The sequence below is a fragment of the Ursus americanus genome, chromosome 13 (assembly GCF_024610735.1).
Source record: "Ursus americanus isolate L20-20 chromosome 13, mUrsAme1.1.p, whole genome shotgun sequence".
Classification (NCBI taxonomy): Eukaryota; Metazoa; Chordata; class Mammalia; order Carnivora; family Ursidae; genus Ursus; species Ursus americanus.
Window position 1 is genome coordinate 14,516,739 of NC_142139.1, and position 20,396 is coordinate 14,537,134.

Genomic DNA, 20,396 nt, shown 5'->3' on the forward strand with positions numbered 1-20,396 from the left:
CTAGGAAATGGGTCAATTAAACTTGGTAGAATTTCAGGTAGAGTAAAAGTGAAAGTGATAAGGAAAGGATCTCCAACTAATTACTAAGTAACATGTTTTAATACATGAAAAACATGAAATTTAGCAATAATGGAGAATTAATTTATAATTATAGAGGAAAATGAGCTATTTTTTTGTTTCCTGTTCTTTCTACCAAAGAGGGGAAAGAATAAAACATTTCTGATCCAAATCACTCACAAGGGCAAGTGTATATATGAAGACTTTCTGTGAAGAGGAGCTATTTTTTAATACATGACACTGACCTCCAAGAAGATAAAAAGGAAGCAGTGGAAAGAAATCTGGTTATTAAAGCCAATCTTCCCAAACCACCATGTAAAAGAATTTTGTAAAAGAAAACTAAAAGAAGCCCTTATCCAACAAATATTAAACACACTATAAATTGCAATTATTAAAATACTATGATATTACAAGGGAACAGAGACTGAATGGAAAAGAATGACATCCAAACACAGCTTTACATGACAGGCATTCAACGATATGATAGCAGTGGTTATAAATCAGGATCTCAGGGGACCCTGGGTGGCTCAGTTGGCTGGGCAGCTGACTCTTTATTTTGGCTCAGGTCATGACCTCAGGGGTGTGGAATCGAGCCCCGCATGGGGCTCTGAGCTGAGCAGGAGCCTACTTTATTCTCTCTCCTCCTCTCTCTCTGCCCCTGCCCTGGCTCACTCACTCTCTCTCTAAAATAAATAAATAAATCTTTTTAAAATTAATAAATAAAATAAATTAGGATCTCATTCCACACCTAAAAACAAATTCTTCATGGATTAAAATGGTAAAAAAAAGGAAACTAATACACTTTTAAAGGCATTGATAAATGCTTGCATAGTGTTGGAATAAGAAAGTTTTCTAAATAAGACATAAAACTCAGAAGCTGTATATACTCGGAAGTTTATTATGAGTTTTATAACTTATAATCCATGTCATACTTCAAAACATAAAAGTGTAAAACTTCTTTATTCAAAAGATGCAAGTTGATAGATGGGGACAAATATTAGAAACAAAACTAGCAAAGGATTAACATTCATAATATCTATAGAGCTCCTAGGAACCAATGACAAAGCAGCCAAAGAGTCCAATAGAAAAGGGGATAAAAAATACCTACAAGCATTTCTCAAAAGTAATGTAAATGGAACATAAACTTATAAAAAGAACATAATTTCACTAACCATTGCTTAAATGCAATGAAATATCACTTTTCAATTCTCAAACTGGAAAAAAAAAAGAGTGACAAAATCAAATGCTGATTGTACAGATAAAGGGGCAATTTAATCACTGCTAAGTGAAAGAGCTTTTTCAGAAGGCAGTTGGGCAGGAGCAAACCTTACTATTCTTTTCAAGAAAAATAGTTTTCTAATAGAGAAAACTATTACTTTTCCATAAATTTCATAACTAAGATCTATTTGCACTAATGCTCTTGACATAATTATACGGTTTTATGTAAAAGGATGTTCACTGAAGTATTGTTCAAAATTGTAATAGTTACAAAAAATGAGTAGGTTTATATGAACCTACCTGAAAAACTCTCCAAGTCATAATGTTAAGGAAAAGAAGTAAGTTCCAGAATGACGTCTATGTCCTAATACCACTTACATGTAAATATACTTATCTGCCAGATGGGCAGCACAAACCTTGTGCCTTTCTCCAAGCTCTATCCAGAAGAACGTTCTCTTATACAAAAACATCAGTGTGACATGAGGAAGTTACTGAAGATCAGACTAGGGAGATGAAGGAGATGGCTTTACTGTGGAATCTCTTCCCAACAGTCGCTTTTCCCAGTTCCTAGCCCCATCTTTCCAATTCTGCTACCCAAACACTAACAACTCTCACATACTCATTTCTAATCTTCCACACTCCAACCCATTATAAACAGTGAGAAAGTATGTCAAAAGCATTATACTGAGAATAACAATTATATTTACTCAGTGTACAGAATATCCTCCAATTACTACAATCACCAGCCTTTGAATATAGTAGTAGATGTGGTCATAATTAACAAATAATTTGTACAAATAATGTGTACAGTTTTTAATATATTTAAGAAAGCCCCAAAAAGTATCCACTGGGGAGGGGACTGGAATTACTGGGGACGAGGGAAGGTAGGTGTTGTCAAGGATTACAACCTAAGTTGCATAACTGAGTATCCATGCATTCATGTGTGATTTTGAGATTTTATTTTCTTAAGATATCTACTACCAAAAAAAAAAAAAAGCAAAAACAATTTTAATCAAATTTCAAAAAACAAAATAGTCACCTTTCTCTTTCAATATTTCCAGCTTTGTGGTTTTAAGAGGGTTAGAGATGTGCACTTGATCAGGCAGGGCAAGAGAAAGGAGTTCAAAACCCTGGACTGGGTCGGGCTAGGATGGTAAAAAGCAGAATGGAGACTACAGCTGCTCTCCCACTTAAGGTGAGCTCCGGAGGTAAGCATTAGTCTGAAGCTTTAAGTCAGAGACACGACTTGGAGGCCAGAAGTTTGGGAGGCAAGGCCCTGGGCACAGAGGAGCAGGGATCAAGGAAGGTCTGAAGGGCAGTGAGCAGTGATGTGGTTCTGGCAAACACTAGGAGGTATGGTCTTCAGTCGGTGACTCCCAAGTTAATATTTGGAGGTGGGGAGAGTGGAGGGAGTAAAATAAAGCTGGGAGGGAGGTTTCTCTATTAAAGTCAGAGAATAAAGGGGAATCACTGATTTGGCAGTAAGTGAACGTCAAGTCAAGTCTTTTAAATCATTTCTCATATTACAACAACTATTTAACTAAGAACAGTAAATCTTATTTATTTCGGATTACCTTTTCATGGATTTTATTTATTCAGAAAACATGTGCCACGTTCAAAGCCCAATGTGGTCAATAAGTGCTATGAATTAAAGTACGGCATTGCTCTTCAAAGCTTACAGTTTAATATGGAAAATAAAGTGCTTATGTGAGAAATTATTCAGCGTCATCTCATCATGCGCTTCAGAAAAAATAGCTTAAATAGGATAAGCGATTTGCCATGAGCTAAGTTACCTTCAGATAAACACTCATCTCTTGTTTCTCTCTGTCAGGTTCAATTCTTACATGCCTCTCTCAGTGTGAGCATCTCCTCACTGTAAATGTGTTTCCAGAACATAAAAACAGATCATTTTCCACAACTTGGCACCTCAAATGAACCACCCACTACTTCACCTACGGTACACCTTAAGAAGAGAAAGCTGGTACAAAGTCAAAGGAAAAAGTGACTGTGGTGGAATTATTGAGTGATTCTTTCAGTCTACAACATGGCACCTTCTTTAGAGATTTTCAAATATTTTTTTTATTATGTAAAATTTATGCCATATATTATGTAGTTTTAGAACCTAATCCATGATTCATGAGGGAGAGATGTATCCTTTCCTTTAAAGAAGGCTTAATAAAATTTTACGTGGGCAAGGTCTGATCCACAATGTCTGTCAGACCATGACCAAAAAGATACTTTTTATATTAAAACTCAACACACATATACATACACACACAAACATGTGTATTATTTCATTAAATTGCCCTTACTCTTATATTTTCTCTTCTATTTTTTTATGGCTATTCATGACCCAGTAAATTGATTTCAAGACACAAAGTTGTCATGGCCCAGAGTTTGGAAATCACTGGATGAGTTATTAATATAGGAGGCCCAGTGGAATTATTCCAGGAAAAGGTGTGACCAGAGTTCCTCGTAGGCCTCTGAAGTTCATCTCTGGAGAGATATGTAAAGGGTCAGGAAAAAGTCTTTTATTTGAATAGACATACCACTGTTCCCACAAGCTTGTTTATGACTCCATCAGGACAAAACCTCTCTGTATTCATTTCCATCATCGAGCATGTAGTGCCAACTTCACGATCCAGGATAATTAAGTCCATCTAGATGTCCTGCCTATAGCAGGAGGAGGGAAGCACTATACACCTTACCTCAATTTCGCTTTGCAATAAATTTGATAAGGAACAAAATGGAGGGTGAAGACTAGTTTCTGTCACCTGTAGTTCTGAAGTATCTGTCCAGTTGTGATTTATAGATCTAGTTAGATCCAGATAAACAATCATTATTTTAAATAGATCCAAAAAAATTCAACTAATAATCAGGTCAAATAATTGTCAGAAAGGATTAAGGAGAGGAAAAACTAATTTTGACCTATTGAACCTATATAATTGGCAAAATGATGAAACAAGTAATTAAGTTTTAGAAACAAAAATCACTTCTTCAAAGTTTGATATTGTTATAATCACACTGAAAGGTGATTTCCTTTTCAAGCAAATCCAAATGTCAGGAGAAAAATTGACCCCAAAATGAATAAAGTAAGTATAATAAAAATGTAAAAGTTACATCACCAAAGAAACCAAAAGAATAATTTATTTAAAATAACAACCTTTGGTCATGCTATATGATGGAGATCAGTTTCACTTAATTTTTTTTTCTAATTTCCTTGCATATTCTTATTTTTCAGCTTCCTAACTGGCCATTAATGAATAATGATGGAAGAAAAGGTTTATTTGCTTTTTTCACATAACTCTTGGAGAATATTTCAGACTTTTTCACTTAACCGTACCAAATACATGCTAGGATCATAACAGTGAGAAGCACATTTGTCTATAGCAAAAGGATTGAATGTGCTTTCCACTTTGGAAATTATAGGCATCATTGTTTCTATCCTTCCCAAGACATCATTATTACTTTCATATGATTTATGGCTGAATGTATGAGAGATGGTGCAAAGATCCTGTGCCAAATTCCCATATGGCATAAAACATAAGCCAAACTGAAAACCTCGTAAATGTGGGTAGATCAGTTTCATCAAAGAATGGAGCAAGAGAGTTCCAGAGACTGAGCAGGAAACTAGCCAGATAATTTTTTACAGTCATGCAATTCCAAAGCAGCAGTAATGAATGTGGTCCTGCCCCTGATCATTTAATGCCTGAGTTAAACCTAAGGGCAGTCAGCAAGAAATTCGGCAGAGACGATTTGGGACACTATCAATCAACCCTTTTTATTCTCTGGTAAATCTAACTTTTTTTTTTTCTTTTCAGGCTAAAAGCTAAAATGATGTCATAATTTTTTAAATGATTTAAAAGAGAAAGAATGATGCTTTCAAGTCTCAATTAAATATTGAAATAACTATAACTCCAATGGACTACTATAAGAGAAAAATAAGTAACAAGTTATTGTAAAAGATATTATATACATATTACTTAACACCATGCTAAAATATATTAACCGAAATCAATAAGCAAGCAATGCCAGAGCCAGCCAGGCAAGCACTCCAAGCCCCCAAGCTTTAACTGCATCCCACCACAGCCAATGAGCACGAAAAGCCCACCTCTTGAATGTCTGAGGTAGGAGGGAGTCTCATGACCATGGGGATTACACTTCTGGACCCATGAGTTATAGCAATACAGGCCTACCACAAGAAGCAAGAAAAAATCCAACAGGCAAACTAATCTTCCACCTAAAGGAGCTAGAAAAAGAAGCACAAACAAAGCCCAAAGCCAGTAAAAGGAAGAAAATAATAAAGATTAGAGGAGAAATAAATGAAATAAAGAGTAAAAAAAACCCAAACAATAGAACAGAAAAATTGGTGAACTTTTGGTCAGACTCATTAAAAAAAATTAAAAAAAAAAAAGGAGAGAGAGAGAGAAAGAGGCATTAAAACAAAGTAATGATTACAAAGTTGTTTACTAAACTCAGAAGAATGGATAAAAACTTCAAAAATGAGATAGAAAATATAAGAAAGTACCAAAAAGAAGTCACAGAACTGAAGAATATAATAACTGAACTGAAAAATACAGTAGAGGGGCTCAACAGAAGAATGAATGAAGCAGAAGAACGGATCAGCAAGCTAGAAGACAAAAACAATGGAACTCACCCTGACAGAGCAGCAAAAAGAAAAAGGAATTTAAAAAAGTAAAGACAGCTTAAGAGGAATCTGGAACATCATCAAGCAGAATAACATCCACATTATAGAGCTGTTAGAAGGAGAAGAAAAAGAAAGTGACAGAAAACTTTTTGAAGAAATAATGATGGATAATTTTGCTAATCTGGGAAAGGAAACAAACATGTAGGTCCAGGAAGCCCAGGAAGATATCCACACCAACCCACATTATAATTAAAATGTTAAAAGAGAAAGAGAGAATTTTAAAAACAGCAACAGAAAAATAATGTGTTATCTACAAAGAAAATCCCATAATGCTTTCAGCAGAGTTTTCAACAGAAACTCTGCAGGCCAGAAGACAGTGGCATGAAGTATTCAAAGTTTGAAAGGAAAAAACTTCCAATCAAGAATACTCTACCTGGCAAGGCTATCATTCAAAATAGAAAAGATAAAGCATTTTCCAGATAAACAAAAGCAAAGGAGTTCATCATCACTAAACGAGCCCTAAAAGAAATGTTAAAGGGACTTCTTTAAGCTGAGAAGAAAGGGCACTGATTAACAACAAGAAAACATATGAAAGTAAAAATCTCACTGGAAGAGGTAAATATATAGTAAAAACAGTGGATTAATCATTTATAAAGCTAGTATGAAGGTTAAAAGACAAAAGTAATAAAATTAATTAAATAATTAGGGATACATAAAAGATGTGGAATGTGACATCAAGAACATTAAAAAAAAAAAAAAAACACCAGTAGGGTTTTTTAACACCATATTTATACCAATGGATAAATCATCCAGACAGAAAGTAGGAATCATATAGACAGAAAGTCCATAAGGAAATATAGGTTTGCACAACACATTACACCAAATGTACTTAATAGATAAATACAGAACATTTCATCCAAAAGCAGATAAATATACATTCTTCCCAGGTGCACACAGAATATTCTCCAGTATAGATCACATGTTAGGCCACAAAGCAGGTCTCAAAAAATTCAGAAACATTGAAATCATATCAAGCATCTTTCCCAACCATTAGAAAAACAAACAAAAAACAAAAACAAAGAACAAATGAAACCTAAAGCTAGTAGAAGAAAGGAAATAATAAAGATTAGAATGGAAATCATGAAATAGAGGCTGAGAAGGTTCTTATAAATAAAATGAGAAAGATGTTAGATTATACCACAGAAATACAAATCATCATACAACTACAAAAAAATTACATGTCAAAAAATTGGATAATCTGGAAGAAATAGATAAATTCCCAGAAATAAACTTTTAAGACCAAATCATGAATAAAAAATCTAAATAAATCAATTACAGTAAGAAGATTGAATTAGTAATCAAAACTTTCCAATAAACAAAAGTCCAGGACAAGATGGCATCACTGGTGAATTCTACCAAACATTCAAAGAAGATTTAATACCTATCATTCTCAAACTCTTCCAAAAAAATTGAAGAGGAGGGAATGCTTCCAAACCCATTTACAAGACAATATTACCCTGATACCCAAACTAGACAAGGAGACCACAAGAAAAGAAGAGAAGGAGGAAGTGGAGGAGGAGGGGAGATGAAAAAAAAAAAAAAACATTATAAGCCAATATACCAGAAAAAAATAGACACAGAAATCCTCAACAAAATATTAGCAAATCAAAGTCAACAACACATTAAGAAGGTCATATACCATGATCAAGTGGATTTATCCCAGAGATGCAAGGATGGTTTCAATATTCACAAATCAATCAACATAATAGACCACATTAACAAAATGAAAGATAAAAATCATATGCTCATCCCAAAGAGATGAAGAAAAAGTATTTGACAAAATTCAATATTCACTTATGATAAAAATTCTCAACAAAGTATGTATAGAGGGAATGTAGCTCAACATAATAAAGCCCACATATAATAAGTCCACAGCTAATACTAAACTCAATGATGAAAAGCTGAAAGTTTTCTCTGCTTTTATTCAACTTAATATTGGAAGTCCTAGCCAAAGCAATTTAGTAGAAAGAGAACTAAAAGGCATCATGATTGAAAGGAAGAAGTAAATCTGTCACTCTTTGCAAATGACATGATGCTATGTATAGAAAACCCCAAAGACTTCACCAATAAAGCTGTTAGAACTAATAAATGGATTCAATAAAGTCTCAAGATACAAAATTAACACAAAAAAATCCGTTGCATTTTCACACACTAATAAGAAGCTATCAGAAAGAGAAATCAAGAAAACAATCACATTTACAATTGCATCAAAAAGAATGAAATACCTAGGAGCAGATTTAACCAAAGAGGTGAAAGACCTGTACTCTCAAAACTGTAACACATTGATAAAAAAAGCTGAGGACACAAAGAAATGGAAAGATATGCCAGGCTTATGGATTGGAAGAATTAATGCTGTTAAAATGTCCATGCTGCCCAAAGCAATCTATAGGTTCAATGCAACCCCTACCAAAATTCCAATGGCATTTTTTCACAGAAGCAGAAACAATAATTCTAAAATTTGTATGGAACTACAGAAGACCTCAAGTAGCCAAAGCAATCTGGATAAAGAAGAACAAAGTCAGAGGAGGTATCACATTCCAAATTTCAAATTATACTACAAAGCTATATAATCATAACAGTATGATATTACCAAAAACATAGACACATAGATCAATGGAACAGAAGAGACAGCCCAGAAATAAACCCATGCATAAATGGTCAATTAATTTATGACAGAGGAGGCAAGAATATACAATGGGGAAAGAACAGTCTCTTCAATGAATAGTATTGGGAAAACTGGACAGCCACATGCAAAAGGAATTTAGACCGCTATCTTACTCAATATTCAAAAACTAATTTATAATGGGTTAAAGACTTGAATGTAAGACTTGAAGCCATAAAGCTACTAAAAGAAAACATAAGCAGTAAGCTACTTGACATTGGTCTTAGCACTGTTTTTCAGATCTAGCTCCAAAGACAAGGGCAACAAAGGCAAAAATAAACAAATAGGATTGCATCAAATCAAAGAACATCTGAACAGCAAAGGAAACCATCAACAAAATGAACAGACAACCTACTGAATGGGGGATGATATTTGCAAATCATATCCAAAATATATAATGCAGACATACAACTCAGGCACAAAGAAACCCAAACAATCCCATTAAAAAATGGGCAAAGGATCTGAATAGACATTTTTCCAAAGAAGACATACAGATGGTCAACAGGAAAAGATGCTCAACATCACTAATCATCAAGGAAATGCAAATCAAAGCCACAATGAGATATTACCTCACACCTATCAGAATAGCTATCATCTGAATGACAAGAAATAACGAGTGTTGGCAACAATGTAGGAAAAAAAAAAAAAAAACCCATAAGCTGTTGATGGGAATGTAAACTGGTGCAACCACTATGGAAAACAGTATAAAATTTCTTCAAAAAACTAAAAACTACATATAATCCAGCAATTCCACATATGGGTATCTATCCAAAGTAAAAAAAAAAAAAAAAATATATATATATATATATATATATGCATATGCACCCCTACGTTCATTGCAGGATTATTTACAATAGCCAAGATATGCAAACAACCTAAGTGTACCTCAGTAGATGGATGGATAAGGAACATGCAGTACATGTGTAGACAATGGAATATTACTCAGCTACAGAAAAGAATGAAATCTTGTCTTTGTGACATGGATGGACCTTGAGGGTACTAGGATAGATGAGATAAGTCAAACAGAAAAAGACAAAACTGCATAATTTCACTTATAAGCGGAATCAAAAAAAGAAAAAAAAAAAGACAACTATAAATAGAACAAAACAAAATCCAGATTCATAGAACTGAATAGTGGTTGCCAAAAGGTGAGAGGGTTATGTGGGTGATATGGGTGAAGGGAATCAAGAGACACAAATTTCCAGTTATAAAATGAATAAGTGAACGGGGATATAATGTACAATACAAGGAATATAGTCAATAATATTGAATTAACTTTGTATGATGACAGATGGTAATTAGACTTACTGTGGTAATCAGTTCACAATGTATACAAATGTTAAATCACTATTTGTATACACTAAACTAATAATACTATATGCCATTTATACCTCAATAATTTTTTTAAAAAATCAATAATCAATTATTTATCACATCATAAATCCCTACATTATTTAGATATTGAATGTCTTTGGACAAATTTTCTGAATTCAACTCAAATATTATTTATTATCAATGCAGAGTAGATAAGATAAAACTAATACATTCTGAAACAAGAACCAGAGTAAAGGTAAAGCATAGGACCTGCAAACAAAAATTAATTAAGAAAACTAAGAGATCATAACTTGGAGTCCTATGAGAAAAGAGGAAGGAAGGGGTAGGGCACCTGGCTGACTCAGTCAGTAGAGACTCTTAATTTCAGGGTTATGAGTTCAATCCCCACATTGGGTGTAGAGTTTAGTTAAAAATAAAATAAAATAAAAATATAAAAATAAAAAAAATTTTTTAAAAATTAAAAAGAAAAGAAAAGAAGAAGGGGAAATTAGGTCATGCTGACTAAAGGCAAATGTCAAGTTGTTGAGGTATGACTAATGCAGCGAAAAGGATAAAAATCTAGAAAAGTAAGCTGAGGTCATAGGTAGAGAACTCTGAAGGACAGGGTAACATGTATATACTATAACTTACACAGGCATTGGAAATCTACTCATAATATTAGAGTACAAGAGTGATAGAATTGTACTGTGGGACAATTTATCTAGGAGGATGGATAACTGGAAAATGATAAGTAATCAAAATCTAATTAGATAGGTATTAAAGTAATGAAGATGAGCAATAATCAGAATGATAGGATGGTAAAGGAATGAATGACCGCGAGGGTGATGAGACAATGGAGGGTGGAATCTTTAAGAACTGATTCTAGGCGCGCCTGGCTCAATCAGTTGGGCTTCCAACTCTTGATTTTGGCTCAAGTCATAACCTCAGGGTTGTTGAGATTAAGCCCCAAGTCAGGCTCCACACTGAGGATGGAGCCTGCTTAAGATCCTCTCTCTCCCTCTCCCTTGGACCCTCCCCCACTCAATCACTTTCTCTCTCTCTAAAAAAAAAACAATGAATAAACAAAAATAAAAATAATTTTGAAAAAGAACTGGCTTCTAATTTTAAAAAGGGTCTAAGACTAAAGAAACAGATAGGAGTAAGTACACATTTCTCTCATTAACAGAAAGAAGAAACTCCAAAAGAGAGGTTATCTGGAGCATAAAGAATGAAAGGTCATTCTGGGACATGCTAAATTCATTAGGTCAAAAAGGTACCTAGTTATGTATCAAATAAAGAAAAATAAATGTGGGTTGGAAGCCTGGGTTAAAGAAAGAAATCATTTGGGATTTGCCGGTATAGAGTTGAGGGTAGAAGTCACGATGTGGCAGACGCAGAGAACCTAGAAGAGGTCCACAGCCAACGCGCCCAGGAAAACCTCCTGCGGGAGGAGAGATGAAAGTGTTCACAGAAATTGGAGGAACATGGAGCCAATTATACACCAAAGATGAAGAGAATTTCAAAAAAGCTACCATGAACAAGAGTGTCAAGTTTTAGAGAAAAAAGGAAAAGAAGAAAAGACTTTGCAATTAGTATAACACCGGGAAACACTGGATGACACTTTGCTTATAAGAACAGTTTCAACAGAGGATGGAAGACCGGAAACAAGGCCAGGTGGGGTTATGAAAGTATAAGCAAAATCATCCTCTAATTATTCCACATGCAGAGCATGTCCAGATATACAAAAACCTCTTTAAAACATAAACAATTAGAAATCAAATCAGCAAAAATAATAATAACATTAATAAGGTTTTACCTTCTTGTGATTCTTGTAAACATTTCTGTGCGCAAAGCCCTTTCCACAAAGCTTGCATTTGTAAGGCTTATCTTCACTGTGTATTACTTTGTGGGCGCCCACTTGATCGAGCCTCTTGAAAGATTTATTACAAATCTCACAATTATAGGGTCGTTTTTCTGTGAAAAATGAGTGGAGACAATCTCACATCTATATAAAAGTAAAGGATAAAAAGGGAAATAGCCTTACCTTATATTACTTCTTACAGATAAGTCAACTAAAACATGATTGAAACAACTGAAAAAAAAATCTACTTACCAATCCATTCTGTCAGATATGTGAGCCTATTCACAAAAGAGATGTGAGCTAGTTCTTTTATAGACCTATACTGTAAACTACGTGGATAAAGCAGCTTAGATGTAAGGACGAAATTTAAATTCAAGGAAAAAAATCCTACTTCCAGATGAAAAATCTGCTGATAGGTGTGAGTTTAAACCTGGGTCACAACTCTGAATGCCAAGAGTGGCCTGACAGTGCTAAAACTAAATGACAGATCTGCCTCCTACTCAAACAAGTGACCCCATACAGGCACAGCTTCAATTCTCAGCAGAAACAACACTAGGTTGTTGTATAAAATCCATATTTATGCAACGTTCATGTAAAAAATACTGTTTGTTTCAAACAAAGCATTTCCGAGCTACTGGTGTTTGATCAGTTTTCATTTGTCAAAATATCTATATCTGTCTTCAAGCAAAGTGGATATTCAAGAACATTCTGACTTCAGTGGCCTCCAATTATAGATGTTCTAGACTCTAGAAAGTTTAAGAGACTTCATAAAGCAAAATTTATTCTCAGACATTATTTTTGAAAAATCTGTTTAACAGACCTATTACTCAAATTTGCTTAAAATGAAACTATGGCTTTAAAAACTTATATTTTCAAAATGTATTTACAAATTTCTCACTAACATTTATAGTACCTTAGTTAGAATGTCAAAGCATCTAGAAAGGTAGAAACTATAATTGTTGAATCCCTTCTAAAAGTCAGACACTATGCTAGCACAATGCGTAACGATCTCATTTAATCTTCATAGCAGTTTTGAAAGGTAGGATACATTTCCACAGGTAAAGAAAAGAATCTAAGGCTCAAAGAGGAGTAGATTACAAATTAAATAGTGACTCTGAAGATCACTGATATCATTTAGTCCAACCACCTTTGCTTTATAAATAAACAGGTCTAGAGAGGCTAAGTAACTTCTTCAAAATCACATGACTAGTTAATGGCCAAACCAGAACTAAGAGCCAGGTCTCCTGATTACTACTCTTGGAGCTCCTGAAAATGACAAGGTGAATCTTTCATAGTGATTTCAATATAAATGAAAAATATATATTTTACCTGAGTGAGTGATCATGTGACGTTTTAGCTGATTAGCTGAAATAAATTTCTTCATACATTCTTGACAATCAAATATCTCATGAATCTGCAAAAGGTTAAGTGGACAGTTAAGTCAACTGTCAAAGCCAAATAAATTAGAGCAAAAGTAAAAGTATGAACATACGGATAGTTGCTACTGCAATATCTATGTATTATAATTCAGCCCTAATTTGTTCACAGCATCTCACATAATTGAAAATGCAATGAACACGTTACCAAGTAAAAACACATCATTAAAAGAAAATACAAGATTGGAGGGGCGCCTGGGTGGCTCAGTTGGTTAAGCGTCTGCCTTCCCCTCAGGTCATGATCCCAAGGTCCTGGGATGGAGCCCTGCATTGGGCTCCCTGCTCAGTGGGGTGGCTGCTTCTCCCTCTCCCTCTCCCACCCCACTCTCTCTCTCTCTCAAATAAATAAATAAAAATTTTTTAAAAAGAAAGAAAATATAAGATTATAGCACGTTATTTAAATACGTTATATAGCTGACCGATTTTGTGCATATTAAATTTCTACACTCTGAAAAAAGTTATACCTAATTTAAATTACCTCTTTGTTATGCACAAATTTAGATTTGGAAATATGTAACCTATAGGTAGTAAGATTCCTTTTACAGTAGTCAAACTATTTTAAATTTAAATGTATATAGTACAGAACAAAACATTAATTACCATGAACGGCAAGAAGATATATGATTCTGAAAAACACTTAGCTCATGGTGAAATTCTTACATCAGTAAAAAGAAAAGCTCAAAAATCATAATAAGTAAGAAGAGGAGGAGCATAACTTTAGCAAACAACTGCTTAAATAATTATTACAACTGGATATTAAGTTTAGCTCTTTCCCGCCCAGACACTAAATCAGAGAAATCGTATGGGCGGTATGAAAAGTAGAGGCCCAGTTTACGATCAGAAACAGTGCACAAAGTTCTAAGAGGAATGTATCGCAAGAAGGCTTATATGAGACATACCAATCGCCCCAATGAACAACAGCATCACATTGTTTTGCCAAAGATTCAAAAACAGTGTTGGTGAAGTTATGTTTCTGTTTCAACCTCATGAAAGGTAGAGCTCACACTACTAAACACCAGACAAGCAAAAGCCCTTCCACAGAAAGCCAAGGTACTATGCTTATCCCTGCAGAGTAACTAGGGCCACTGCAGAGAGAAGTCAAGGCAGAGGACCATGAACTGGTAGAGCACTGAGGAAAGAGGGGAGCCCTGGGCTGTATCCTGGTGAACGGTCCCCTTGATCTCAGTGGCCATGGAAGAACTCAAGACAGAGAGAGTGAAAAGAGAGGACAAGGCAGGGAAACAAAAGCTAGGGCAAAGTTAACAGATCCCAGGTTTGCAGTCTGTGCCTTAATTCTATGCCCAGCCACATGGCAGGTCTGAGCCTACCTAGCCACGGTCTGCTTCTGTCAGACCTGATTCTTGGTGAGTTAGTAAACTCATTTGGGAAAAGCAGAGAAAAGATAGATAAACAAGGCAGAAGCAGAACGATGTCATTCCACGAGAGTCTGACTTCCATCTCCACTTACATATGGTGCCATCTAATCTCAGTCAGTGAATATATGGAGTCCAGAGAGTTCTATGCTTCCTCAGAAAACAATGTGGGATCTGCGCAAGTACTTAGAAAGCAAGTACTACACAGTACGGGAGAAAAACTTTCAGCCTGAGCCATTTTAAAGACAGCCTCTTCAACCATCAAAGACCCTCACCATGGCTTTGATTGAACAACTATGTTTAAGGAGCAATGATATTTTGCAAAATTTATTTAAAGATAGTATGAAGAGATTTATATTCTTAAGTTCTATGTTTCTGTGATATATGCCTTTTATAATAACAATATACCCTTAAAAAGCTGATTTGCCTTCTGAACTATACATAAATGAAAACATATATAGTTATTTTCATTTTAATATGAAATTTATATTAACATATTAAATTTTTAAAATTATTCATCCATATATAAAATGTTAACTGTTACATAAATACTGCAGTATAGTACCCATACTTGTTTACTTCATAAATCTAGCAGCTCCGGAAACATGAAATATTTTTAAAGGTTCAACTGAATTGATTTTCCATAATTACAAAATAGAATTTTCACTGTACACGAAAGCATTTTTGCATTGACTACCTTACTTACAATGAAAACTACAGGCCCGAGATATTTTTAAAAATTCCAGAAAAGCTTAATAAAACAATCAAATTTCAAATGAAAATGACAGGTAATACCATTTATCTATGCCTAATGCTAAATAAAGCACAATTTTCAAAATGTCCCACTTACTAATTGATATGGAGGGTAATAACTTACAATTTGAAGTCCCTAATTAGATAATTTTCAAGAAGGATCATATGTCTTGTTGTAACATAGGATAATATATAGTAATGTAAGATACTATTCTAGACTGTAATATAATTTGGCATGTTCATAAAGCACCCTCTACTGGCAAGGGTAAATACTGCAACCAAACTCTATTAGACATTCAACATACCCAACTCATAAGAATAGAGTCAAAAATGGAAGTCAGTAAAAGCTGCCTATGGATTCAGAAAGGCTGTTAGAGGAGCTATGCTAGAATGAAGGAAGTGCTGCAGTGAGCTAATAAGTTATTAGCATTTTGCAGAGATAATTTGGGTGCTATGTTCTACCATCACCAGGTAGTATTTAGATCTGCCAAGATGTTCCTTGGGGAAAAGGTTCTTATATTATGAAAAAAATAAATGGAAAATAGAACATTTTTCAGAAATATGCCCCACAACCAACTTTGCTGAAACTTTCAATTTGGCAAAATCTTTAATTTGGTAAAATATCTTCAACTTCTTAAGATTTAAACAGATGAGAAATACATACAAGTACAAAGATATTTAGAAAATATCTATTCAATTGGATTTAATCTTTTGTCTCAGCCTAGGGTTCTTCTTCAGAAGCCATACTGGCGAAGTGAGCAGTACAAGTACTAAAATTGGAATGATACAGTGAAGATTAGCACGGTCCATGCACAAGAGTTACATACAAATTCTTCAAGTTCTCTATTTTTTAAACAATCCTATAAGAAAACTATTTGGAAAATGAAAAAAAAAAAGTTTCATGGCACTTAGAGAAAATAATTAAAAGGCTCAGATCAGTTCCAAGTCACATTTAATAAAAGAAGAGGACAGAGACCCAATGTTACATGAAGTGTTAGAGACAGAAGAAGATGATGACACCCACTGTCCTCACTCTCAGTCCACTGTTCTGCTATTTCTCCCCGAGGATCGCAATCACCCAACATATGAAATAGAACCTTAAACATCTTAAACCCATGGCACGTGGCTAGAGCTACCAGACTGAGCATCATATGAATTTTAAAGCCTGTCAGATTACTTTGGAATGTATCAATACACAGATAAAGAGAGCAATTAATTTTGTAAACCACTAGAAAAGTAAAATTCTACATTCACTAGTACCATCTCTTCTCTTCTTCGATATTAAATCACTGAAGGAAAATATTATGTGCTCCTAGATATTCTGACGAAACAATAACGTGAAATTAAAAAATAATCATTCATCTTTGTTATTACAATATAAGATAACATGATATGATATGAAGTTTTCTAGACTTTGCTATAATAAGAACAAAAATCTAAATTCTACTGTAGCTCTATTTTATTGTAAATTCTATTAACTGTTGTTAGGGTTAATAACTACTGTGTATTTTTCAGGTTAAATTTTCACATTAAAATAATTTAGCAATATTTATGCTTATTACAAAATGTATTAAATTTATTTTCTGCAAACATAATCATTCCTTCCTGCTAACAACACTTTGACATTCTTGTACGTTATTTTTAGCTCTTCAAAATAATAGAGCTCTTGGGGCACCTGGGTGGCACAGCGGTTGAGCATCTGCCTTCGGCTCAGGGCACGATCCCGGCGTTATGGGATCAAGCCCCACATCAGGCTCCTCCACTATGAGCCTGCTTCTTCCTCTCCCACTCCCCCTGCTTGTGTTCCCTCTCTCGCTGGCTGTCTCTATCTCTGTCAAACAAATAAATAAAATCTTAAAAAAAAAAAAAGTTAAAAAAAAATAATAGAGCTCTTGTCTTTGTTCTGCCAGACTTAACCATAATATGCATCCATTTTAATAGCTACGTGCCACAGCGGAGCACATTATAAATACACAAAACTGTATGTTTTCATCAAATATATGGTATTTCCTGAGCCAACAGCAACTGACAAAGCTTGAAACCAGGGTGAGGTATTGTACTGAAAAGTTCAACTAGACGTAACACTTTGCACTGGAGAATATTTCTACTAATTCTCAACGATAAACAACTCAAAATATATCTTTGCAAGAGCTTACTTTTCTGCACATCAGTCTTGCATTTTAGAATATGTTCGTATATAAATTAATGACAAAGCTCTGTATTTATAAATATAAAAAGCAACTAAAATTTTTCATGGCACACACTGTAAATGACTAAAAGATCTTATACTGTGATGAGCATTAATCTTTATCTTACTGACCTTTCTATGTTCCTGTAGGCTTGATGCTGAAGAACACTTTTTATTGCACACTGAACATATGAGCTTTTTCTTAGGATCTCCTAAAATTAAAATAAAATGCCAACATGATTTAAATGAGAATATTAGGAGGAGCATCAGACACAATGTTTCTAGGTGATATATAATTTCTGAAAACAGATGTTTCCACTTCTTAACGTAAAATTCCAAAACTTTCAGTGTTACAGTTATATCCATTAAACTGCATTTTAAACCCTTTCTTTCTAACTTTGAAAAATATTCAGCATGATAAACCACTTTCCTCATAAATAAAATAGGTCTTTCACCTTTCCATAAACTAATATAAAATTTTAAAAAGCACACTTCCATGAAAAATTTTACTTGAAACTAATCAGATGTGTTTATTAAAAAAATTAGATTTATTAACTCATAAGCTGATTTTGCTACTTGCTTTAAATTTTAACAGAATATTTCATTTAATCATCTGTGCTTTTAAGATGGAATTTATAGATTATTCTTTCCAGCACTAGATTCTTGCAAAATCTAGGAACATATACTTTCTCATAATAATAAAAAACAGAATAAAATAAAATCAAGTACAATAAAACATAATATTGGCATTCATATTAATATACAAATCAAAACAAGGCCAATTTTGTCTTCCTACATAGTGATTATAGTAGCTCATTTCATATTCCAAATTTCACAGTGGTTATAGAGATGAAGACTCAATAAAAAATTTTTTCAAATATGTTGTAATAATAGCACCATCTGCACTACCATAAATAACTGGAGTGCTTTTTCAATTTTTAGTTAATTAATTTCAAATATACAAAAGTAAACAAATAATATGAGGAACGACCATGTATGCATCACCTGCCCCAACAATGACAAATCCATGGCTATTCCTGCCCCAAACTCAACCCCATCTCGTCCCTTATTTATCTTTTATTTTGAAAACAATCCAAAACAAGTTAAAAAAAGTTTTACAAAATGATTTTATTTTATCATAGGACTGTGTTTATGAAAGAAAAACACTTTTAGAAAAAGAAAAATACAAATTTTTGTCTTATCCTTCAAGTTACTTATTTCATATAAGGCACTATTTTTAGCATGCTGAGTATTATAGCCAAGAAAATTTTTCTTAGTGATTGACAAGTAATTTGGCTACTAAAGGAGAAAATTTTCCCAACAAAATGAGTATCTCTGTACATATAGACTGAATATGTGAGGGGCCAATGAGAAAGAATATTCCTTCTTTTCTAGCTCCCACTAGCGGGCATTTCCTTCCTCCAATCCATAATCTTTTATTGCTCTATCTCGTCCCTCATCCCAGCTGCTCCTTGAGACTAGACCCTAACCTTCCCGAAGAGGTAGGTCAGAGCCTGAGGGAGAGCGGAGAGAAAGAAGGGAGACATTCCCAACCACACCTCTTACTTTAGCTTCACCTTCCTGCCACTGTCCCTCCAGCTGGAATCATAAGCAGTACACCACACCCCACCCTTACTCTTCGACCTTCCCTCTCCTCCTCATGTCTTCTATTCTTCATCCTACAACTGAAATCCTAGCTCTTTTGAGAAAAAAAAATATTTTAAAAGCTTGTGATAATTTGCCTGAGAGTGCAAACAAATGTTATCTCCCATAAATACAAAATTTCTCGGTTTTAGCATCCACAGAATCTAAACAAAAGAAAAAAAAAGTGGATGTAGGTTCAGGAAGTCAGCCCCTTCACTTTCTCTGTTTCCTCCTGGGTAACTGTGAAGGTCCTCACCACTCTACCAGCTTCCCTAGGTTGAAGGACAGCAGCATCTACAAAGCCATACTAGACTTTATACTATTTTAGTTTTGCTATATTCAGGTAAGTCTGATTTTTGACTTTCAGATTCAACTTTCAAAAACATTAGGGAACACATTAAGAAGATATATGAGAAATTCATACAACTGTACTAAATACATAGTCACCTAAGTACTGTGAGTTTCAGTACAATATGGGTTAAGTATGCTTCCAGGCATTCTACAATCATGTGTGGATACTGCTTTGCTTGCTATTCTGAATGTGGAATATTCTTTCTCCAAATGTCTGTGTATCTCACAGAAGAAAGGGGAGAAACAAAAGAGGCGCTATGAATGAGAGACCGATTGTGTACTGATCCCAGCAAAAGGGAGTCAGAGTAACCTCTGACTAATACAGTACGTTCCATATTTTGTATGTTTCCACAACATAGAAATATAAAAAAAATTCCTTTTATAAATTATTTCCTACAAAGTCAGCATGAGTTTCCAGAATCAGTAATATTATAATATCCAAGGCCAATTACAAGAAGCCTCAAAGAAATTATGCTTATAGCACAGCCTGAAGCCCACATGCCCAATAACAAGAATGCAAGTTTCCAGAGCTTCAGCATGCATCTGGTTTTTTACTTAGTTCAGCAAAGTTAACTTTAAAAATGACATGAAAGATTTGTTATAATACATTGCAGACAAAGATGGAGAAAATTAAGAGCAGCATTTTAAACATGACAGTTTAAAAAAAAAAAACTACGAAGACAAGTCTATCAAAAAATTACGTTTGCCTTTTGTAAATATAGGGAAGGCCCAAGTGTAATGAATTCAGAAAAATGCCACCTTCCCTAATCAGCCATATATTTTTCAAAAGGAAAAAAAAGAAGTCAGAACACTGTAAAGTCCTACTGATAC

The 20,396-nt window shown here is 34.2% G+C and overlaps 1 protein-coding gene and 1 non-coding gene across 7 annotated transcripts in view; one reads left to right on the plus strand and one right to left on the minus strand.

The window, feature by feature from the left end:
* Positions 1 to 20,396, minus strand: part of PRDM5 (PR/SET domain 5) — a 193,889-nt gene that overhangs the window by 78,694 nt on the left and 94,799 nt on the right. For all 6 annotated transcript variants that reach the window (XM_045799063.2, XM_045799061.2, XM_045799062.2 and 3 more), the window contains 3 exons: positions 17,703 to 17,782; positions 13,150 to 13,234; positions 11,776 to 11,933 (listed from right to left, as the gene is read on the minus strand). In XM_045799063.2, coding sequence (XP_045655019.1) covers positions 11,776 to 11,933; positions 13,150 to 13,234; positions 17,703 to 17,782 — 323 coding nt within the window. The remainder of the gene's footprint in view (positions 1 to 11,775; positions 11,934 to 13,149; positions 13,235 to 17,702; positions 17,783 to 20,396) is intronic.
* On the plus strand, positions 16,126 to 16,235 carry LOC123793421 (U6 spliceosomal RNA). Its single transcript, XR_006779956.1, has one exon. It is a non-coding gene; the product is annotated as a U6 spliceosomal RNA (small nuclear RNA).